General features: G+C 40.5%; 1 protein-coding gene across 1 annotated transcript in view; it reads right to left on the bottom strand.

The window, feature by feature from the left end:
- The window catches only part of PEX1 (peroxisomal biogenesis factor 1), a 37,356-nt gene that overhangs the window by 1,254 nt on the left and 16,109 nt on the right, over positions 1-19,993 (bottom strand). The window contains exons 10-23 of the mRNA XM_056118062.1: positions 19,054-19,186; positions 18,053-18,149; positions 15,768-15,938; positions 15,010-15,164; positions 12,422-12,611; positions 11,659-11,825; positions 10,098-10,232; positions 7,650-7,714; positions 5,867-6,009; positions 5,683-5,786; positions 4,563-4,739; positions 2,420-2,650; positions 1,002-1,196; positions 550-680 (exon numbers count right to left, since the gene is read on the bottom strand). Of these exons, the coding sequence (XP_055974037.1) occupies positions 550-680; positions 1,002-1,196; positions 2,420-2,650; positions 4,563-4,739; positions 5,683-5,786; positions 5,867-6,009; positions 7,650-7,714; positions 10,098-10,232; positions 11,659-11,825; positions 12,422-12,611; positions 15,010-15,164; positions 15,768-15,938; positions 18,053-18,149; positions 19,054-19,186 (2,094 nt within the window). The remainder of the gene's footprint in view (positions 1-549; positions 681-1,001; positions 1,197-2,419; positions 2,651-4,562; positions 4,740-5,682; positions 5,787-5,866; positions 6,010-7,649; positions 7,715-10,097; positions 10,233-11,658; positions 11,826-12,421; positions 12,612-15,009; positions 15,165-15,767; positions 15,939-18,052; positions 18,150-19,053; positions 19,187-19,993) is intronic.

Here is a 19,993-nt window from a genome sequence, read left to right on the forward strand (position 1 = left end):
ACCCTACCCACTGTGCTATCACTCCAGCTCCAACAGTCTTACTGTGCGTGGCAACAAAGCTCTTAGCTAATAGAAAAGTCAACAGGGGTGACAGTACAGTGGGTAGAGCACTGGCCTTGCATGCAACCAACCTGGGTTCGAGCCCCACCAGGAGTGATGGGTCCAGATTATGGGGGGTATTTCATGTATCCGTGGTTAAGCCATGACCACAGTCTGCATTGCTATTAAAACTAAAATATTAATCTTTAGAATAATTAAGTCAGTTCATTGTAGGTAGTTCAAATTCAACCAAATGAATTGGTTAATTTCAGTTTTTGTGTTCTGAGGTTTTGGGCCATATCCTGTGATGTGACCCTACGGTAGGCAAGCTCCTTAACCTTTGCACTATATCTCTTGGACCCCTCAACAAAAAGACATCAACTGGCTTTTAAATTGTCAAAAATATTACCTGTGACTTTTAAGACGAACTTTCAAAACTTAAGTGAATAACAGTGACCAATAATAAGATCACTTGTATTCCCTATATATCCAAATTAAAATGTTACTTACAGCTCAGCAAAATTCTTCCAGTCATCCTCACTAATGGATGGTCTTGTGTGGCTGAGTGCGGTCATTAAGTGAGACTGAGTAATGCTCAGACTGGCTTTGGTTGGTCCTGGTTGGTTAAGGAAATCATCCTCCTTAAATAAAAAAGAAATGATGAAAAGTAAATGTAAAGATGTGATTTTTCAAAACTGCAACATCACGAGGTATGGCTCAAAACCAAAAATTAAATATTTTAATAAAAAAATAAAAAGCAACAATCTGAAACTTATTTCTTTTTGTTTTTCAATAGACAGCACATTCGCTTTTCGTAAGACCACTGTGTGAAAGTAGGAAACACACAGCCGTTTTATTGATGTGTTTCAACCCCATGTTGAATACCATCCATTTACAAATCAAATACACATCAATACAGGAAAGAGATTAAAGTTTTATGATTGAAAAGGAAAAAGCCATACTCCGCTTTGGCTCCGGTATCTGCCTTTAATTATACTGATATCAGCTCTAAGTTGATCTCTTTGTTCTGGTGTAAGTTCTTGGTAACCATCTTGTGAGGCTGTTCTAAATAGTGGCGGCTGTGAAAACTGATCTTTCCCAGGAAGTCCAGGAAAATCCTGAGTTATGGAGCTTGGTGCAGACAAGCACTGTGAGCTCTGCGTGATTAAATATAATAATGAGAGAAGAAAGAAGGGAAAAAGAGAAAGAAAAATGTTTTTAATAAAGAGGATATTTTAGAACACAAAAAAACCTTAACGTAGTAAACTTATTAATTGAAATTAAGCAAGTTTAAAAGATGCTGACATTCTATACATATATTCACAGCTATGTTGGAATACTGCCATGACATGGGGATTTTAATGCAACCTAAATATAGGTCCAAATGAATTGTACTCTTAATTTTCAGCAACTAATTATATCAGGTTTCTGAAATATTTCTAAGTAGAAGTTAAGAAACAGAGGAGCTAGAGAAATAGTACAGCAGGTTGGATGCTTGCCTTGCATGTGGCCAACCTGGCTTCAATTCCTGGTATCCCATATAGTCCCCTAGCTCTATGTGCAGAGTCAGGAGTAAGCCCTGAGCACTGCTAGATGTGGTCCAAAAACTATAGAAGAAATAGAAAACAGAATTAAAGACTGGAATTTAAAACAGATTATTATTGTTGGAAATTAAAATGTATAATGTATGTGTATATAACAATATAATTTGGGGGCTACACTTGGTGGAGATCGGACTGTGGTTGGCTGCATGCAAGTGTTTTACCACTGTACTATCTCTCCGGTCCCCTTTGAAAAAAAATATAAGGTAACAGATTTCTTGATTTAAGTAAAAATATTCCATATTTAATCTAAATATTTTCTTTATGAAACATTACATTTTCACTCTACTTATATTTTCCACCAAAAGTGTTACCAATAGTAACATTCTGTTGTCCAGAACAGCGTTTCTTAACTGGGGCTATATATGGCCCCGAGGAGGGTCCAGCAAAGAAATTAGATCAGGTGGGTACCATGGTCAAAAAAGGTTGAGAAACACTGGTCTAGAATTTAACAGTTCTATACCAAATTTCTCACAAAATGGATCTGCTACTAGAGATGTTTTTAAAAGTACTGATGAAGGGAACTAATACGTGAAAGAAATCAAAGTATAATCATGACACTGGCTAATTGCATGCTCTCTCTTGGCCAGTTCTGTTCTAAAATTTCCAGCAAGGAATGAAAAATGCCTAATCTCAGAATGTCAATTTTTACTGAAGAACCAACCGACCAACCAGAAATAACATGTGGGGCTTATTAGGAGATAAATCAGCATCCAATTTTACACAAAAGGACAGCTTAGTATTTCAAAACTGTACAATCTCGACTGCATATAAGATACCAAATCAGAAGAGGTTCCATTTCCAAGTTCTGATTCATAAGAGCTTCCAAAGTAAAGCCGATACATATTGAATTTGGATTCATCTGGCAACAACTCAGACATTTCTAGAGAAACAAGTGACTGCTCTAAGCCACATTCTCCATCTCCAGCTGAATCATCGGAGCCACTGCTGTGGGTCAGAAAGACCATTGAGGACAGACTCAGATCACTGTCAGAGCTGGACCCGCCATCCTAAAACAGGAAAGGAGCAATAATAATAGATCAGAAATAAACAACACAGGAAAGCGTTCTAGTACACCCTTAAAAAGAAACCCATGGAATTTTCAAAAACAAAGTTCTTATTCTCTAATGGTTTTTTTTTTTTCTTTATGGGTCACAACCGGCAATGCACAAGGGTTACTCCTAGCTCTGTGCTCAGGAATTACTCCTGGTGGTGCTCAGGGACCATATGGGATGCTGGGAATTGAACCCGGGTTGGCCACATGCAAGGCAAATGCCCTACGCACTGTGCTATTGCTCCAGCCCCCTCATTCTCTAATGGTTTTAAAGCATATGAAAGAAATTAAAGAAAATATGGAAATAAAAATAATTTGACACCTTTCCTTCCCCACCCCAATGAGACCCTGAGCTGCTGCCCTTGAACAGACCCTCTGGCTACTCAAACAAGCTGCTTTAGCTATGATCCCAGAGACTCAGAAACAAATCTTGGAACCCAGCAGCTTTGGGCAGAAATCCCTCCACCTATTTATAATCAGCAATAGAAAACAAATTTTCTAATGTTGCTTTATCACATCCAGCAATGCTCAATGCCTTTTCGGCAGATCTGAGTTTTGGAGTAAAATGCCAAATAATAATGATGGGTCTGGTATCAAAATATTGAATGTAATCAAAGTACAGAGAGAGTAATGTGGAAATCATCTGCCACACAGGTAGGGGGAAGAGTATAAGATGGGGGGCATACTGGGGTTTTTGGTGGTGGAAAATGTGCATGTGTGAAGGGATGGGTGTTTTATCACTCTGTGACCGAGACTTAAACCCGAAAGCTTTGTAACTGTTTTCATAATGATTCAATAAATATATTTATTTAAACAATAATTTGACAAATATGTTGGCAAAGAGTTTGTAACAACAAAGTTAAGACTCGGGCCTCTGGATTTTATTTTTAAGTCTGTTTTTTCCATTTCTATATAATTTTTACTCCAGAATGATGAATCAGCCATGCTTTTTATCATTATAAAGTATTTCTGTCTTTTACATAGAAATAAAGGGGGCAGGAGGGAACCTTCAGTGACTTGCCAAAATAATATGTGATTTAGGAACTTCAGGACCTAAATCTAGGGGAGAGGGGTAGCCTATAATGTCACATAGTTCAGACTGCTGCTAGAATTTAAATGCAAAATTTAAGAATTTAAAGAAAAGTATGACTCCAGTGCTAACCTAAAGTGAACTCAAGATAAACTTAAGATATCTTATTGTACTGGCAAGAAAGTGATTTCAAAATTCAGACATCGGGGGGGTCTGGAGCAATAGTACAGTGGGTAGGGTGTTTGCTTTGCATGCCGCCGACCCAGGTTCAATTCCCAGCATCCCATATGGTCCCCTGAGCAGTGCCAGGAGTAACCCCTGTGCATCTCTGGGTGTGACCCAAAAAGAAAAAAAAATCGGACATCAATAGAATATAGGAGCCATACAAGAGTGGCCCTTATTTAGTCAGATCTCAGACAATTTAAGCTTATAGTTTGGTGTTAAAGTTTATGTTAAAGACACCAAATTCTTCATAATTATAAATGCTCTGCAAAGCCAATATTCCAACTACAACATCTTTGTAAATGTATTTCTATGCGGTTTGACCATTATTTAAAAGGTTATAGCTTTGGGGGATGGACAGATAGCACAGCGGGTAGGGCATTTGCCTTGCACATGGCCAACCCAGGTTCGATTCCCAGCATCCCATATGGTCCCCTGAGCTCCGCCAGGAGTAATTCCTGAGTGCAGAGCCAGGAGTACCCCCTGTGCATAGCCAGGTGTGACCCAAAAAGCAAAAAATAAATAAATAAATAAATAAAAGGTTTTAGCTTTGTTGAAATTTTGACACTGAGCTGCTCTCCTGACACACTATAGTAATTGCCTTCCTGTAACTCACTGCAAGTCCGCAGGATAGCAGTCGTCCATGTAAGGCCTCCAACTGGGCATTGTATAGCAATGCCTTCAGATCAGCCCCTGTAAAGGAGTCAGTCACTGATGCCACGTGCTGAAGGTCCACGTCATCTGCCAGAGGTAGAGAGACACTAAGAGCATTTAAAATTTCCAGACGTGACACCTGAAGGGAGAAAATTTAGTTACTTTAACAAATAAATGTTAACCTGAGTATCTTACAATTTTCCCATTAATCAACTTTAAAAAGTTTAGGATGGGGGAAAACCTAATGCTTGGGGGGCCTATGCAGTGCCTAGGTTTGAGCCCACTGAGCGTTCTCTCAAATGTACAAATTTAATTAAGTTGAAAAATGTGCCACAGGATATTATCACTTCTCCTTAGAACTTTTCCTTTCCTTTTTTTAAGCTTTGGGGTCACATCCAGCAATGCTCAGGGGTTACTCCTGCCAGTGCTCAGGGGACCATATGGGATGCCAGGGACTGAACCCAAGACAACCACACAGAAGTGCCATATTCACTGTACTATTTCCCAGGCCTCATGAAAATCAACATTCCTAATGATTCACTGTAAATAATTTCTCTTTTTTTTTGGGGGGGGGTGTCACACCCAGCTATGACAGGAGTCATAGCTCTGCACTCAGGAATTATTCCTGGAGATGCTCAGGGGACCATATGGGATGCCAGGGATCAAATCTGGGTCGTGTGCCATGTGCAAGGCAAACGCCCTACCTGCTGTACAATTACTCCAGCCCCCTGTAAATAATTTCTTATTCAGACAATGCTTTCTAGATTTGAGCAAATGTGACAAGAAAGTGCTTCAAAAGCAAAATAAATAGCTACATGTGACATATGTTTGAATACTAAGACTAAAACCACATGATATTTTCAGATTTTTCTCTTTTCCTAATTAGTCTACAATAAAATATGAAGTTCACAGACTTGCGTGGAAACAGCTGGGTCAAAGAAAGGTTTTGCAGCTAACTCAGAATCTTCTCTTGCTGTAAGCAAATTGTGACTAAGGTCTCTATCTAAAAGAGCTGATCTTCTAAGGACACAGAAAGAATACAGCATTTGCTAGGTTTTAGACTCCAAATATAAAACTGTCACCTGGTCAGGAGGAGGACAGTATACACATTTATCTAGCCGGCCAGGCCTGAGCAGGGCAGGGTCGATTAAATCAGGACGACTAGTAGCAGCCAAGACATAAACACCTGGAGAGGGGAAAAAATTCTTTATTAAATCCCAGTGAAATTCTGTTCTGAGAAGGTATTTCCAAATTGATGGTCTTTACCCTGTAAGCTTTCGACTCCATCTAGCTGAGTCAGCAGCTGATTGACGACTCGGTCAGTGACTCCAGTGTTATCGTGGCCTCGCCGAGGAGCCATGGATTCAAACTCGTCAAAGAAAAGAATGCAGGGCTTTGCAGCCTGGGCCCTGGAGAACCGACATTTCAGATCTGAATCGGGCTCCAGAGTTTACAAAGAAACTCACTGAGAATGCAGTCATTTTCATCTACATAATAAACTGTTTTTTTCTTTTTCTTTTTTTTTTTAAGGCAAGCCATATGTAATTATCCTGTTGTTAGTAAACCAAGTGTTAGGTCAGTGTTTGTGCCTAAGACCCATATCTTCTGGACAGGGATTAAAACAAGTCTTTTTTAAAAAAAAACTGTAATAAAACCATTTCCCTCATATGTAATACAGTAATAAGACAATTTAAAAATACATAAAATATGTAAATGCCATAAAATTAAAATAAACACTAAAAGAAGCAAAAGAAACCTAATGAGAAACCTTTTTATTTTATTTAGGCTCTTACACTGACAATGATGAAAAGTATTGATAGTAACTCAGTGTGAGGAGGGTGTTAAGATCTGTAATAGGAGGAACCGAGGTTATTCAGATTCACTAAATCAGAAACAGATTAGAATCAATTTCCAAATGAGCCTCCCATTATCCAGACTGTCACTCATCACTTTAAAAAAGTCCCAGTAACTAAAGAGATTTGGATAAAACCACAGCTTTTACATTAAAGCTCAGCAAACACCCTCTAACTCTACTGATTAATAACCAGTAGGACAAAAAAGAAAGCACTCTGAAAATAAAATGGTCATGTTTAATAAGTATTTCTCTGACTCTTACTACCAATATTTTTTTCTGTATGCTTATTTTCTATTTTTACTTCTTTTTATAAAATGTCTATTCATGCCTTTCATCCATTTGAAAGTTGACAAACTCATAATTTTATATTGCTCACAAGAGCTTTCTAGAAAATGCATTTTTGGGGTGGGGTTGGGTGTTTGGACCAAACCCGGTGGTGCCTGGAGGAATGTGCAATGCAGGAGATGGGACCTGAGATGGTCATGTGCAAGGTAGGTGCCTTATTTTCTGATCAATCTCTCTGAACCCCTACAAAATATTTTAATTATGTGGGTTTTTTTCTATTTATAACATGAATTGTGACTTAATTTTATTACCTAATTTTCTCTAAATGGAAAGAAATGTCAATCCATGGCCGAAGGGGTGGCTCAGTCTGGAGAAGTACCCCAATACAAAACACCTGTCATGCTGATTACAGAAAACCAACTAGTATCTTAATAAAAGAGAACACGGCCGGGAAGCAAAATCTGGGTACGACATCTGATTGAATGATCTGCTTCTGCAAAGTCCAGTAAAATTCTCCTATAAAACCTACTGGGGTCTGTTGTTTAATGGGTGTACAATAACTAGTGATTCATTTTTCTCTTACTGTTATAGACTCTTCATATTCTGATTTCTTTGGTTAATTTTGTCTGTCACCCAAGTTTCAAATATGCTGAAATAAAGATCATAATAATATCTCATATATTCCTGTACTATTTTTAACATGGTCTTTGGTCAAGTCCTAATTATTCCTAACATGAACAGTTCTACATCTAGATGTACTATATTTAAAGATTATTTGGTGAAAAAGAGTACTTCCCCTAGGTTATTAACAATTCACATAAATCATAGGTTTCAAGTAGCAGTTCCTCAAAACAAGATTAAAAAATGCTGTCTGATAAAACTTAATTAAAAAATTCTTAGATAACCCACCTAATAAAAATATCCCGAACAGCTTGTTCACTCGCTCCAATATATTTGCTGAGTAACTCTGGTCCCTATTAGTAAAAATAAAATTAAGGCAGAATTAAGACAAAATTATTAAAAGACCTTATAACTTTTATTTAACTGAAGGCCTAAGCGCATTCAAGGAAAAGTTTTAATATGATTCAACAATTCAACAATTCAACACAAGAATATCGTACTATAGTTGGTGTTTCCTCTGCTTAGATTTGTCCATATATATAAAAATATATATAAATATATATAGCACAGCGGGTAGGGCGTTCGCCTTACAAGCGGCCAACATGGCCGACCCGAGTTCTATTTCTCCGCCCCTCTCGGAGAGCCCGGCAAGCTACCGAGAGTATTCGATATGCCAGACACAGTAACAGCAAAGTCTCCAATGGAGACGTTACTGGGCCCGCTCGAGCAAATCGACGATCAACGGGAGGGCCTTTACCTTTACCTTTTATATATATATATATATATATATATATATTGGCTTTTGGGGTGATACCTACTGATGTACAGAGCCTGGTGATGCACAAAGGTTACTCCTGTAACTGCACTCAGAAAATACTCCTGGTGGTGCTTGGGGGCCATATGGGATGCTGGGGAGCCAACCCAGGTCGGCCGCATGTAAGGCAAATGCCCTACCGGCTGTACTATCGCTGTAGCCCCTGTCCCTTTACATTCTTTTTTTTAAAAAAAAGGAATGAAACTTAGTCTTTTTTATTTTTTGCTTTTTGGGTCACACCTGGCAATGCACAGGGGTCACTCCTGGCTCATGCACTCAGGAATTACTCCTGGCGGTGCTCAGGGGACCACATGGGATGCTGGGAATTGAACCTGGGTCTGCCGCGTGCAAGGTAAATGCCATACCCAGTGCGCTATCGCTCCAGCCCCTCCCCCCCCTTACATTCTTATGGCTCATTGTTTCATGTTACTTAGATCTCTGACAGACTGCCACATCCTGAAAGGGTCTGCCTGACATTCCCATCTGCAGCCGCTCCTGAGAGTCTACAACTTATGCTTCTTGGCATCCTGGAGATTTCCTGCTGCACCTGACTATAGACAGAGCTCTGTCCAATATACCTTTTATTGTCACTCCAAACAAATCAGTGCTAGAATGTTTGTTCCAAAAAGCCTATGCTGACTGCTCAATCCCCACTGCAAAATAACTGTCCACCACATGTAACATCACGATGACGAATCACGACCATCCTGTTATTCGTCGATTGCCTCGAGCAGGCCCCAGTAACGTCTCCTTCATCCTAGCCCTGAGATTTTTAATAAAGTGCTATATTCAAGGCTCTTTAGGAGAATGAGACCCATCATTGTTACTGGTATTTGGCATATTGGGTACGCCACGGGGAGTTTGCCAGATTCTGCCGTGTGGGCAGGTTACATTCGGTAGCCTGCCAGTTTGTCCAAAGTAGGAATGAGATAATGTCAAAATAAGATGTCGTGTGGCTGCAAATGTGGCCACGCGGTTCCAAGAGCTGGTTTTTATAGTCTCTGAGTCTTGGCCGTTGATGGGATTACATGGTGCCAGGGTGCCAGTTGTTGGGTGTGACCCCCGCCTACTGGAATTCGGAGGATCTGGGTGGAGGATGCTCAGCCCTGATCCGAGTAGGCTTGGAGATCTTAGCCCTGGGACCTGCTTGCCTTTGTTCCTCTGCCGGTACCTTCAGGTGTGTGGAGAGTGGTCTCAGCATGGTGGTGGTGGCAGCCGAAGACCTCCAGGACCAGCCACCACCACATGTAACATACTGAATAATAATTTACTTAGTAATGAATCATTTTAAAGGGGGAAAAGTGTACCTATTAAAATATTTGGAGAACCCCATGGGTCACAGAAAAAGTACAGCAGATTGCCTTCAATGGGGTTGACCTGGTACAACTCCAATACCAACCACACATGGTCCCGCACACACCTCCACGTATGATCCCTGAGCTCACAGCCAGGAGTGTGCCCTGATAGAGCCAGGTGCTCTGGCAGTATGGCCCAAAATGAAACACAAAAATCTTTAGTGACTCCAAAGATATGTAATGTTCCATGAATTACTTTAACCTGTATCTTAATTATGGAAACAAATTTTCTTGTATATATCATTTCTGAAAGTCAACTGAAAAAACTTTTAAAACAAGGGATCAGAGTTATAGTACAGTGGGTAGGGCACTTGCCTTTCAAGGAGGCACCCTGGGTTCAATCCCTGTCACTCCACATGGTCCTCCTAGTCCACCAGGAGTGATCTGAGAGTGCAGAACCAGGAGGAAACCCTGAACATCACTGGGTGTGCCCCAAAAACAGACAAAAGAGTTTTGAAAAGACAAGTACAGTGCTATGAATAAATAATGCCTCTGAATTATACACTGTAGAGTAACTAGCTATGTTATGTACAGTTTACTTCAATTTAAAAAAAACGCAAACCATACCTTGATACTAATAAAATTCATTCCACTCTCTCGTGCAATTACCCCAGCTAGCAAGGTTTTTCCTGTCCCAGGAGGACCATACATCAGCACTCCCGTTCTCTGTCGTATAGGCAAGTTTGCAAATAATTCTGGATACTAAAAAACACAGAAGACAAAAGAGCTGAAGTTTAAAACAAATAACTAAATATTGGATGGCAACAAATGCTCCATTTTTAAATAGTATACAAGAGAAAATGAAATTCCTCAAAGTAACATATAAACTCACAGACTTTTCTCTAGCTGGGCCAAGGAATATATTCTATATAAAACAAATATAACTTCACCCAAACCTGTTTCCATTTTTGCCAGTTTCTTACTGTGTGGCACACTCAAGAGCTTTGAAGCTGTGGCCTTGCACATGCCTGGGGCTATGCCCTTGCACCTAAATACCTTTTTCCAGTGCTGGGGATCAAACCCAGGACCCCACACATCCAGGGCACGGATTCTACCATGGAGCCTGTTCACTGTTTTGGTTTTGTCTATAACATAAAACTATGACATTTAGAAAATAAAAACCAGTTTTCCGACACATATTTCTACTTGCATCGTTCATAGGGCAAGTTATGAAAGCTAACTATTTAAATATATTCAAAGAAAGGAAGAGACAAGTATGCATGATGATCGTCGACAATAATAACCCCTCCCAGGACTTCCCATGCTGAATCAGTGATTTTTATCAGCTTTTGTATCACCCATTTTTCACAGAGTAAGAACATTCTGAACAAGGAAGGCAAATGTTAGGCAACTATCAGCAGCAGTATAGAGGGATGTTCCCTCCCTTATTAACTTACCTACTTACACCCGCTGAGAAAATTCCAGCCTCATTCTACACTCTAATTTATATTCAGCCATAATGTTTATGGCCTACATGTATCTGGATACTAAGACGTGTTGCCTAGTCCAGCATTTGAGGTCATGATTTCCCTGGCAAGTACTTCCATGCCCATGTAATCTCACTTTTATCCCAAAGTACTGGGACACACCCCCTATGCATGAAGTGCCAGTGTTCAGTCCCAGGATTCAACAGCCACTTATAGGGAACGGAGGTCTTTACCACCCTTTCTTTACTTCTTGGCATAGGTCCCTAAACTCAATGATCCTTCCCTCCTGGGACTCGGACACTAGTTATCCTAGACTTTTGCTTTCTGATCTTCTAAAGAATACTCTACCTCTGTTCCCTTTATCCTGCCATCTGCCTGGTCTGCTTATTCCAGTCTTTGTTCAAATTTCAGCTGACAGATCATTGTGCTTTAATTATAATCTGGAATGATTTAAGCAAAACATAAGATTTGTGCAGTTCATATCACAATACAGTCACCATAAATATCACCCAACTTTCTTTGTACAGGGGCAAGGAATATATCAAACAATTTTTAAACTATTAAATTACCAAACTACTGCTGAATATTTGGACACTCGCTCACTACTTGCAAATTAAAAAGATTGGGCAAGTTAACACATAAAGCCAAAGACAAGGCTTCAGTGATTCCTCTGAGTTCAGTCCTTGAGTTTACTGAAGTACCTTGGCTGGCAGCTGGATAGTATCCATGAGTATCTGTCGCACCTCGTGCAGTCCACCGATCTTATCCCAGCCCAGGTCCCTAGGTTTATGCAGGTTTACATTTCGTAGAGATGCAGGAGTAAATCCTTGGAGAGCCTTTTGGAAGTCCAAAGTTGTTAAAACTAATTCTGTTTTTTTAAGAAAAAAAGTAAAAATTTTTGTGGCAGATGTATTTGTACATAAATTTTTATAGTATGTTATATTAGCTGAAAAGCTCAGTTTTCTATTTAAATGCTTACTTGAATACTTAAATGGGATGTTCTTGCCTTAACTACAACTGCATTTTTCCATATTGGAAAGATTTAAGGTTTGGTGTTATGAGGGGGGTAGGGGAGGGAGAGATGTTGGGCCACACCTGGTGGTACTCAGGGACTACTCCTATTTCTATGCTCAGGAATGACCTCTGGTAGTGGTTGGTGCCACATGAAGTGCCAGAGATTGAATTTGGTTCTTAAGGCAAACACCTTAATCCCTATACTATCTCTGGGGTCCTCCAATTTTAGTTTTTAGGGTTTTAGTTTTTTTTTTATTTTGTTTTTGAGCTATACCTGGCTATACTCAGGGCTTACTCCTGGCTCTGCACTCAGGAATTGCTTCTTGTGGGCTCCGGGGACTGCAGGGGGTGTCAGGTATGGAACCTCGGTTGGCCGCATGCAAGGCAAATGCCCTACCCACTGTGCTATCTCTCCAGCCTTCAAGTTTGGGTTTTAACAGTACCACATACCCTCTTTTGTTGATATACTGTGATGAGAGAGACAAGAATGTATAGCTCGATCCACAAGCACAGTAAAATCTCTGGCCACAAACCCTTCTGTTTCTTTAGCTATCTGTTGCAGATTAAGATCAGTGAACTTGTTGATTTCACAGTCCAGTTTATTTTTTATTATGTGATGCAAAATTTCACATCGTTGCTCCTGAAAAAAAGAACATAAAAATCACAATTTTAATTTTACTCACTTGCAATTTTTTTTCTTGCTTTTTTTGGGTCACACCCAGTGATGCTCAAGGGTTACTCCTGGTTACTCTTGGCTCTGCACTCAGGAATTACTGTTGGCAGTACTCATGGAACCACAAGATGCTAGGTATCGAAGCCACGTGCAAATGCCATTCCCACTGCACTATCACTCTGGCCCCTCACTTGCAAATTTTAGTACAAATATTTTGAGGAAAAATAGGTTGACACAATCTACAGTGATAGACAGCAAATTAGTGTGTGTTTTGGTAGGCACGAACAATGATGGATTGTGAAAGGGTACTAGAAAACTTCCTGGAAAGATGGAAACGTTGGCTCCCTTAAACATGGTGATAGCATCATGCGCAATATATTTGTTAAAACTGATCAAACATCAAACTGCACACTTAAGTGAATTTGTGGTCTTTATTTTACCTTAGTAAAACTGAAAAAAAAAAAAAAACCAAGAAACAAAAATCACATTGGTAAATATTATTTCCTTTTCCAGTAGTGGGCTGGAGCGATAGCACAGCAGTAGGGCATTTGCCTTGCATGCAGCCAACATGGCCGACCCAAGTTCGATTCCTCCACCCCTCTCGGAGAGCCCAGCAAGCTACCAAGAGTATTTCGCCCGCACGGCAGAGCCTGGCAAGCTACCCATGACGTATCTGATATGCCAAACACAGTAACAACAAAGTCTCCAATGGAGACGTTACTGGGCCCACTCGAGCAAATCGATGAACAACGGGAGGGCCTTTACCTTTACCTTTCCAGTAGTATTTTGTTTGTGCCATACCTGTAGGTGCTCAAGAACACAGTGCCAGGAATTGAACCTGGAGCTCGTACATGAAAAAGCATGTGGCCCAACCCTTGCTGCAATCTTGCTGGCCCCAGAAGATTTCTTTAAGTAATACCAGTTCATTTGTTTTTGCCTACAAACCTTATTCCTAAGACCATTCAGTACTAAATACCAAGAAATCTCAACAGTCAGAAATTAAGTATTTCAGAATCTCCAGAGCTTGTTGTCTTCTAAATAGGATATTAAGAAAAAAAGAAAACTGAGCTAGAGCGATACAATGAATAGTGTGCTTGCCTTGCACTTGGCTGACCCAGGTTCAATCCCTGGCATCCTATACATTCCTTCAAGCCATGCCAACAGTGATCTCTAAGCACAGAGCCAGGAGTAAGTCCTGAGCACTGCTGGGTGTGACAAAGCAAAACAACAACAAAACACCTTTAATGAAAAAAGGAATGTTTTCCAAAATAAAATTTCCTTGAAAAGTAGAAGTATTTCAAATGGTTTGTACCTTCAGTGGAGAAGTTAATACAGTACATATACACACACAAATTTTTTTTTTCTTTTTGGGTCATACCCAGCGATGTTCAGAAATTGCTCCTAGCAGTACTCGGGGGACCATATGGGATGCTGGAAATCGAACCCAGGTGGCCATGTGCAAGGCTGCATGCAAGGCCCTACCTGTTGTGTTATCACTCCAGCCCTACACACACTGATTTTTAATGCTGCACACCTGAAGTATATGACCAAATGCATTACTTTAATAATAAATTAAAATTATTTTTTAAAAAAACAATTCAGGCCAGTGTGATAGTACAGCAAGAAGGGCATTTGTCTTGCATGCAGTTGACCCAGGGTTCAGTCCCTGGCATCTCATATGTTCTCCCGAGCACCACCAGTAGTAATTCCTAAGAGCCAGCAGTAAGCCCTGGCCACTGCAAGTATGGTTGCCCCTCCCCCCAAAAAAACCCAAAAGTTAATTAATTAAAAAATAATAATTATCTTCTTTTTCATGGAATAGAATTTAAAGAATTTTTTTAAAGTGTGCATCTAGGGAGCTGGAGCAAAAATATAGCAGGTAACATGCTTTCTTTGCATGTGGCAAACCTGGGTTTCATCCCCAGCACCCCAAATAGTCCCCAGAGTCTGTCAGGAGTGACCCTGGAGTGCAGAGCAAGAAGTTCAGAGCACTGTTGGGTGATACCCCCCAGGAAACCAAAACCAAACAAAAAACAAAATGCTGTGCTTCTAACACAACAAGCACCATATCTTTTATTTGTTTTGGTTTTGGGCCCACACCTGGCTGTGCTCAGGGAGCACTCCTGGCGGGACTTAGACAATCATAAGCAGCACTGAGGATCAAACTCAGGTCAGCAATGTGCAAGGCAAGAGTCCTACCCACTATGTTCTCTCTCTCCTGACCCAACTTCTAAATAGTCCAAAGATCATTTATACTGGCAGAAGTTCCAAGTCATTCATCATTAAATTTAAAAAACTCTGTAAGGAGGAACATATGTCAGTAATCTTCACAAGTAGTATGTTACCCACTCAAGTAGTACATTACCTGATTTGGAGGCTGAAGATGTTGAATGCACTGAAATATATGAATTCCTTGAGCAGACACAAGTAAAGGATGTAGCGAATGCTGAGACTGGCTGGTGGCAATGAGTGCAACCAAACTTCCCATAGAAATAAATTCTTTCATTATGTTGTTCAAAGCTAGAATTAAGCAATACAGTGTGAAATCCTAGTAAAAAGGAACATGAAAGTTCAAAAGTATGTATTTATTAAAACAAATTACCTAGGGGCTAAAGAACTCGACTAGTTGGAGTACATGCTTTGCCTGCAGTAGGCCTGGGTTCAACCCCTAGTACCACAAGGTCCCTGAGCACCAAGCTGGAAGTAGCCCCTGAAGCCTGCTGGGCACTTTCACAAATCAAATTAAAAATATCAACTTAAAGTGGAGTATCAGGTTGGAGCAATAATATAGCAGATCGGGCACTGGCTTTGCACATGACCAATCCAGGTTTGATTCCCGGCACCCTATATGGTCTCCTGAGCGTACCAGGAGTGATCCCTGAGCACAGAGTCTGAGTAAGCCCTGAACACTGCCAGGTTTGGCCCCAGAACAGACAACAACAACAACAAAAAGGTGACACAACATAGCACCTCCAATATAAATGATTGCCAATATAAATGATATTTGGAATGATTTTTTTTTTTTTTTTTTGCTTTCCTCTGTAGAGAGCAAATTGACCCTGACGGCTGAAAACGCTGTCTGACTAGACACAAGGGCCTGAAGCCAATGAGTTGATGTGTTACCATATGCAAGTCGTTGGCTCTGCATGGTGTCAGGCCCATGCTCATGTTCTGGAAGTACAGGCAGCCCAACGAGAAGGTCCAGGTCATCAAGCAGAATGACAGAAGGCTGCCTCCACACGGCCTCCGAGAAAGCCGCCTCCAGAGATTTCTGTATGTTTTCCAGCCTTTTCCCTTAATGCAAACGACAGGAAGTGATTTCACTGTTACCTCAGAGCAAGGAAATTTCAAACTTCCGTTTATGAAGGCACTAAAAAAGCTAAAAGTTGATTTCTACAAAGTATTTGAAACATAAGTCAGTCATCACAATTTGTTCGTCATTAACAAGGTTTAAATAATATGGCTGCAAAGAACTCAGAAAAAGTGCTGAACTTTTTTAAAACTAAAAAAAAAAAAAGAACATTCTGCAACAACTTCAGTCTATATTTGTTTATAAACTGAGCCTCATTCCACAGATACTTTCTGACGGCTTATAACAAAACAATAAAATAAAAGCAGGATGCAGAAAAAGTCTAAATGAGAGTAAAGGTTCAGAATCCAGGTAAAATTGCACACGGACGTAGCAGTTTTGAGATCTTAGAGTAGCTATATTTGAATCAGATTTGGCTTCAAATTTCCTGAATTATGAAGTTTTAATTTTCAAAGAAAACAAAATCGCAAAAAACATAAATAAAAATATATCCACCATAAAATTCCAAGTGCATGTCAAGGAGCTAAAATTCTTTCTGATGCTTAAAGCAGGACACAAACATAAACAATGTCTCTAAAGGGAGTACCAAATAAAGGATGTTGGGAGGATCCTCCCAGGATGGGAGATGCATGCTGAAAGTAGACTACAGACTGAACATGACTGCCACTCAATGCTTCTTTTGCAAACCACAGCACCCAAAAGGAGAGAGAACAAAAGGGAATGCCCTGCCACAGAGGCAAGGTGGGATGGGGGAGATGAGGGGTGGGAGGGATACTGGGATCAGTGGTGGTGGAGAATGGGCACTGGTGGAGGGATGGGTGTTCGATCATTGTATAACTGAAACCCAAGCACAAAAATCTGTAAGTCTACAACTGTACCTCATGGTGTTTCACTAATAAAAATTAAAAATATATAAATAAACAATATCTCTAAAACCACCTCAACAGCAACACCTCATCTGAAGTTGTGGGTGTTTAAGGGCTGCCCTTTAGTTTCTTACTGTAGACTAAAATATCTGAATATAATGACTAGTGAAGACTGCTTGATATCATGGCAAAAGAGGTAAAACAAACTACTTACATAAAAACTTTCCGACTTTTAAAAACTGGATAGGGACAAGAGCTGGCTCGAACGGTTGGGGTACAGGCTTGTATCCTGGAGCTCTGCATTCAATCCCAGCACCATATGGTTCCCTCATTATTGCAGGGAAGAGCTCCCCTGCCCTGCTAGGTGTGGCCCCCAGATAAAGAAACCACACAGACAACCATGCAGATAACAAAAATCTTCTAAGAACACAAAAGTTCTTGTGGTGAATCATAATTCCCTTCCTGCTGTCGACTACCAACCACCTTCCCTTCCCCGAGACAGCTTCTTTCCTCCAAGGAGACTTGGCGATGATTTAGGGCACACTCGACACCCTTTCTCAGAGTGGCACAGCCGGCGTTTCCAGGAATTTGGTTACAAACACGAAAGATCTCCCTGGGCAAGGGTGCGAGTGCTGATGGCCAAGTCCATGCACAGCAGGCTTGGGCCTGAGCTAGAGCCTTAACACCCTGTGGCCCACAACCACCACTGGCTGGTGGCCCCCAACACAGCTGGACTGAGCACCGAGCCACTACAGAATAACAGAAGGCTGCAAAGGACTCAGTACCACACCACTACACCGAGTATCCACAGAAGGGGTCCTGAGCACTGAGTGCTCCTGTGGGGGGACACTGTGGGGGTGGGGGTGGGTAGCCAGAGGATTCCATCAAGCTCAAAGGGTTTAAATTTTTTTTCGAGAACATTAAAATGTCAGAGGCCAGAGAGAAAATTCAGGGGTAAGGTGTTTGCCTTGCGCACAGCCAACTCCAGTACCACATGATTCCCCAAGCCCACCAGGAGTGACCCCTGAGCACAGAACCAGGAGTAAGCTCTGGGCACTGCTGGGAGTGGCCCCCAAATCCAAAATGAATAAAAATATTAGAAGTGCAAATTTCCTATGGTATTCTAATGACTGATAAATAGCAGTTAGACATTTGCATTCATTAACTAAGAACACTAAATAACAACATTTCTATCTACATAAAAGGGTATTTAGTTTTAACTGCATTTGTACCTCGTAAAGCTTTACAGTCAATCGTCTCCACATGGGCATCCAATGTTTCATATGCTTCTTTACAAATTGCCTTGGCTAATGTTGATTTTCCACATCCCTAGAAAACAGTTGCTTCATAAGAAAGTTAATATATTTAATCACGGAATTACCTTCTGTCACTGTGGCAACCATCAACAGTCAATCTCATCAATCAAATACTACCCAACATTATATGCCAATTAAATCACAACAAAGTTGGAGGAAAAAGAACCCAACTGTTCTCTGGACCTTTATGATCACATTATGGTGGGTGACATTTATCATGAAGCAAAAACTAAGGAAGAGGAGAGTGAAGATCCAGATTCAGGAGGATGTCAGAGAGTGAAGAAAAACTGGGAAAGAATTACTTCATAAATACTCATCCCTCCCTTTCCTTCAGACTGACTTCATTCAGCATGTTACCAAAGTAGGTTAGTGTTGTTTGTTTTTTTACAGGGATGAAAGACTGGTTCAATATATGAAAATCAATAGAACCTATCATTAAGAAAAATCATACAATCAAATCAGCTGGTACGGGGGAGGGAGCGATAAAGGCAGGGAGAACATTAGTCTTATTTAGTATCAATTTGGGGCTGGAGCGATAGCACAGCGGGTAGGGCGTTCGCCTTACACGCGGCCAACATGGCCGACCCGAGTTCGATTCCTCCGCCCCTCTCGGAGAGCCCGGCAAGCTACCGAGAGTATTCGATATGCCAGACACAGTAACAACAAAGTCTCCAATGGAGACGTTACTGGGCCCGCTCGAGCAAATCGACGATCAACGGGAGGGCCTTTACCTTTACCTTTTAGTATCAATTTAGTATCACCTTTCCCCCCAATATTTAATAAAAGGCATTCAAAATTATGAAATGAAAGAATGCTTTCTACATCTTGTATTAACAAGCACATATAAGAGAAGACAGAAAAGCCAGAAAGAGGAGCTAAAGTTACTATTAGTGAAAATGAGCATATTTTACACATACCTTTCCTCCTGTGAGCAAAAGGCCTCCATTCCTAAGTCCTGCCATGAGGGCCATGAGCTGCCGAGAGAGAGGGCGCCCCAGGAGGCTCTGAGTGATGTGCTCTGTGGAGGAGACGCCTATGGAACACACACCTCTGCAAAACAGGTAAGTTGCAATATGACACAACACTGACTCAGGATAAAAACCTACAAAAAACAAATTCTGAAATGTTCAGGGTTAGTTCATGATTCTTAAAACAGTTAAATCTTAAAACTTCTCTTTTAATTGATAAAAAGTATGCTGAAGTATGCTAAATCAGAGTCACAGCTTTTAAAGCCAGTTTTTTTCTCTTTTTCAAATGAGTCCAACCACTAAAAATTTTGCCCTACAAGCACTCCTTTAGGAATGTGTCTTACTTAACACACAAAAACATATATTTTGCTTTAGTGGTCAATAATTGTAACTGGGAAATTTTTCTTAGTCATAAAAAAATTTTCCTGTGTGAACTTTGTGTGTGTGTTTGTAGACAGACTTGCTCACACCTGGCAGTGCTCAAGAGTCACCCGTGGGGTGCTCAGGGAACCATTTACAGTACCAGAGATCAAATCAGAACTGGCCATGTGCAAGGCAAGCTATCTCTCTGACATAAACAGGAATTTTAGAATATTATACTAAACAAAGACTAATTTTCTCCTATTTGTAACCTATGAAATACAGTTTTTGTTTTGGGGACACACGTGGCAATACTCAGGCTTTGCACTCAGGAATTACTCCTGGCTGTACTTGGGGGACCAAATGGGGTGCCAGGGATTGAGTTCGGATTGGCCATGTGCAAGGCAAAGACCCTGCATGCTTTTCTATCACTCCAATCCCTTCAACTCCCTTCTTGAATCTATCATTTAATTTATAAAAGAAACATCAATTCCTAAAATTAGTCTGAATGGAAAAGACTTTACTTTCT

Source organism: Sorex fumeus, unplaced genomic scaffold (genome assembly GCF_029834395.1).
Source record: "Sorex fumeus unplaced genomic scaffold, SorFum_2.1 ptg000037l, whole genome shotgun sequence".
NCBI classification, from domain to species: domain Eukaryota; kingdom Metazoa; phylum Chordata; class Mammalia; order Eulipotyphla; family Soricidae; genus Sorex; species Sorex fumeus.